The sequence below is a fragment of the Grammomys surdaster genome, unplaced genomic scaffold (genome assembly GCF_004785775.1).
Source record: "Grammomys surdaster isolate TR1022 unplaced genomic scaffold, NIH_TR_1.0 139, whole genome shotgun sequence".
Lineage (NCBI taxonomy): Eukaryota > Metazoa > Chordata > Mammalia > Rodentia > Muridae > Grammomys > Grammomys surdaster.
The window spans coordinates 11,939,719-11,942,635 of NW_021604597.1; the positions used below are offsets into that span (position 1 = coordinate 11,939,719).

Here is a 2,917-nt window from a genome sequence, read left to right on the forward strand (position 1 = left end):
AGAGAGAGGGGGGGGGGTATATAATATCTGAAGACATAAGAATAGCTAGCCAGAGCTGGTGGCACAGGACTATAATACCAGTAATACCAGTTACTCAGGAGTCTGAGGCAGGAGGATCACCAGTTCAAGGGCAGCTGGAGCCAATTACTGAGACCATCTCAAGTCCAAAAAACAAAGGGGAGAATGCAGTTCATTGGTGCAGAGCTTGCCAAATAGAAAGCTGTGGCTCAATTCACTGAACCATAAAAATTAGAAAGGGTAGGTGACATTACTGACTGTTACATGTCCAACACTGTTTAGGAATTATGTACAGCAATCTGCTCAGTCAAGCAAAGTTTCTAGGTAGAAAGGGGAACCAAACACAGGTACCCTGACTCTAACATTAACAACTACTTGATATACGTAAGAAGGAAGTTCAAGTAGTTTCCTCACACAAGTAAAATGAAGTTCATAAAAATAATCCCTTTTTGCAGGTTCATATTATACTTTCTCTATTAAAAATGGTGAAACTATAATACCACCATCCATGTAGTTTGCTAATTTTCCCAACTAATATACCTTTATTTGCAAACAAAGTTCTTCCAAAGGAGTTCTCAAAATTTCTGGTAGTTGGTAGTCATCTAGAAGGCTTTCTCTAAGACCATTATACAGATGATAACAGTGACCAGGCTGAACTCTTAAAAAGAAAAAAAAACAAAAACAAAAACAAAACAAAATAGTATCAAGAACATGACTTTTAGAACACCAAAGGAAGAGCAGAAAGGAAAGTACCCAGTATTCATTCCTCACAAATCACACCAAATTATTACTTCAGGTCTGTGAAACTTAACTCCCTTGTATCTATTTGGAAAGACCCTAAACCCAATGTCCAAATTTTACTTTGTTTCTGTAGTTCCGGTTTCCTTTAAAACATTTTTTTCTTTTAATTAATACATTGGTAATTTTAAGTATAGTATAATATACTTGAATATATGTATATTAATTATATCAGCCTATTTGCATAACCTTATTTTGTTATATAAGACTTCAAGCACCTCTTTTAGCCCTTATAAAGTATATATTAATATGAACTATAACTGTCCTCTGTGTGGCAGAACACTACAACTCATTCGTATGTCTTTTGGTAGCTCTCATACTGCAGTTCCAGAAAGCAATGAAAGATATTCCTATCCACAATTTGGTTCTTATTTCTCAAGTTCCTCTGACCTCACTCAAAATTGCTGTTTATTCTTGTCCGGCTTAGAGTTGTAATAAGAAATACAATGGAAATTATTTTATGTTTGCAACTTTGTGCCACAACTGATATGACAAAAGTCATATAATCCTGAACAAAATAATATTTCAAGACTCTGGCTGTTGTAACAATAGAAGATCTCAAACCTTCATGTATATATATTTTGCCATAAGTCTGCAAAGACCCAATATATAATACCTAACATTTCTCTGGTCGTATAGACTCACCATTATCTAGTACCTCAAAGAAACTAGTGGAATTTCCCAAAGGGAAGACACAGTATAGTGCCTTTTTGTTTTGTTTTGGTCTGTTTTGTTGTGTTTTCTGGTCTCCAAAATAAGCATCAATCTAATTAGGCTTTGTTAAGTATCAACATTACATTACAAGAAACTACCTGGAAATCAGATTAAACAGAGATAGACTGTAAACATTATAGCAATCAAGCACACATTTCAAACAAAGAGATGATGTAACAACCAAAAAACATTTTCCTTAGCTCTCCTTTCCTTACATAAGTCCATATGTAAGACTGGTGACTTTTTTTAACCTATAATGTTGTGCAGGAAGCATTGGCGAACCCCAGAAACCATCAAGGAGTTGATTTTGATGTAAGCACACTAGGTTCTCTTTATTATAAGTTTGAGCTTGGGCCACATCACCATCTCTGACACAGGAGAACAGGAGGGGACCCCGAGCCCAGCTTCAGCAAGTATTTATAGAGGCTAGAAGGGGGTATCTAGCCTGACCCACACCTGATTGGGAGGCCATTATGGCCTTAAATATAATTAGCTGATGCTGGGAGCCAAACCATATATTTAATTTCTGCTTTCCTCTTGATTGGTGGTTGTTAGGAAGTGTGAGTTGTAGACTTGTTGGGAAATAACCTGGAAACTAGTGTTAGATGCATGTTTTGTTGGGTGGGGTGGTGTAAAGAAAAACTTCTTCAACAACACTAGACACTGTTCTGTCATTAACATAAAATACTGTAAATGTTCATCAAAAAGAAGCAGAAAGCAAAACTGTGTGTAAGGGTCAAGACCAATACTGTTTTCATCATTAAAACTCAAGACTGTGGAGTTGGCTGTTGGAATTCATATCTGTTTCTGCTATGCACAAAGCTCCATAAAGTTATGTGAACAAACTATGTCATTTCTTTGTAACATAATTTCCTTATTCTAAAAACAGGCAATTGCCTATCTCAGCTGCGAAGTGAGAATTAAGTATACAAAGCATTTTGGAGAGGAGCTGACACTCGAACAGTGTTAGTTATCATTAAGTATTATTAACAACTGACATGGAAGCAAAACTCTATGTGATGTAACTAATAAAGTTTATTAATTAAATAGACTAGGTCACTGTAGAAAAGATTCATAAAATTAAAAAAACTCCGCAGATAATTTCTTTAAAAAGCACAAATAAAACTACTACTATCTTCTTTAAAAAGGTGCTGTTACAGCACTTAGGCATGGGAAACCACAAACGCAAACTGCACTGAGCTCCGTCTCACCTCTTCATAAGGGCTAACACAGAAAACCAAGCCGTGTCAGTGGGGATGTGGGCAAAGGAGCACTTAGGGCACTGCCGGAGGGAATGAAACGAGCATACTTACCAAGTAAAGCAATGGACGGTTCTCAATAAATAAAATAAAATAAAATAAAATAAAATAAAATAAAATAAAATAAA

The 2,917-nt window shown here is 35.8% G+C and overlaps 1 protein-coding gene across 1 annotated transcript in view; it reads right to left on the reverse strand.

Annotated features, from left to right (window-relative positions):
- The window catches only part of Dhx36 (DEAH-box helicase 36), a 40,294-nt gene that overhangs the window by 15,945 nt on the left and 21,432 nt on the right, over positions 1-2,917 (reverse strand). Inside the window, exon 16 of the mRNA XM_028763678.1 lies at positions 559-676. Within this exon, the coding sequence (XP_028619511.1) occupies positions 559-676 (118 nt within the window). The remainder of the gene's footprint in view (positions 1-558; positions 677-2,917) is intronic.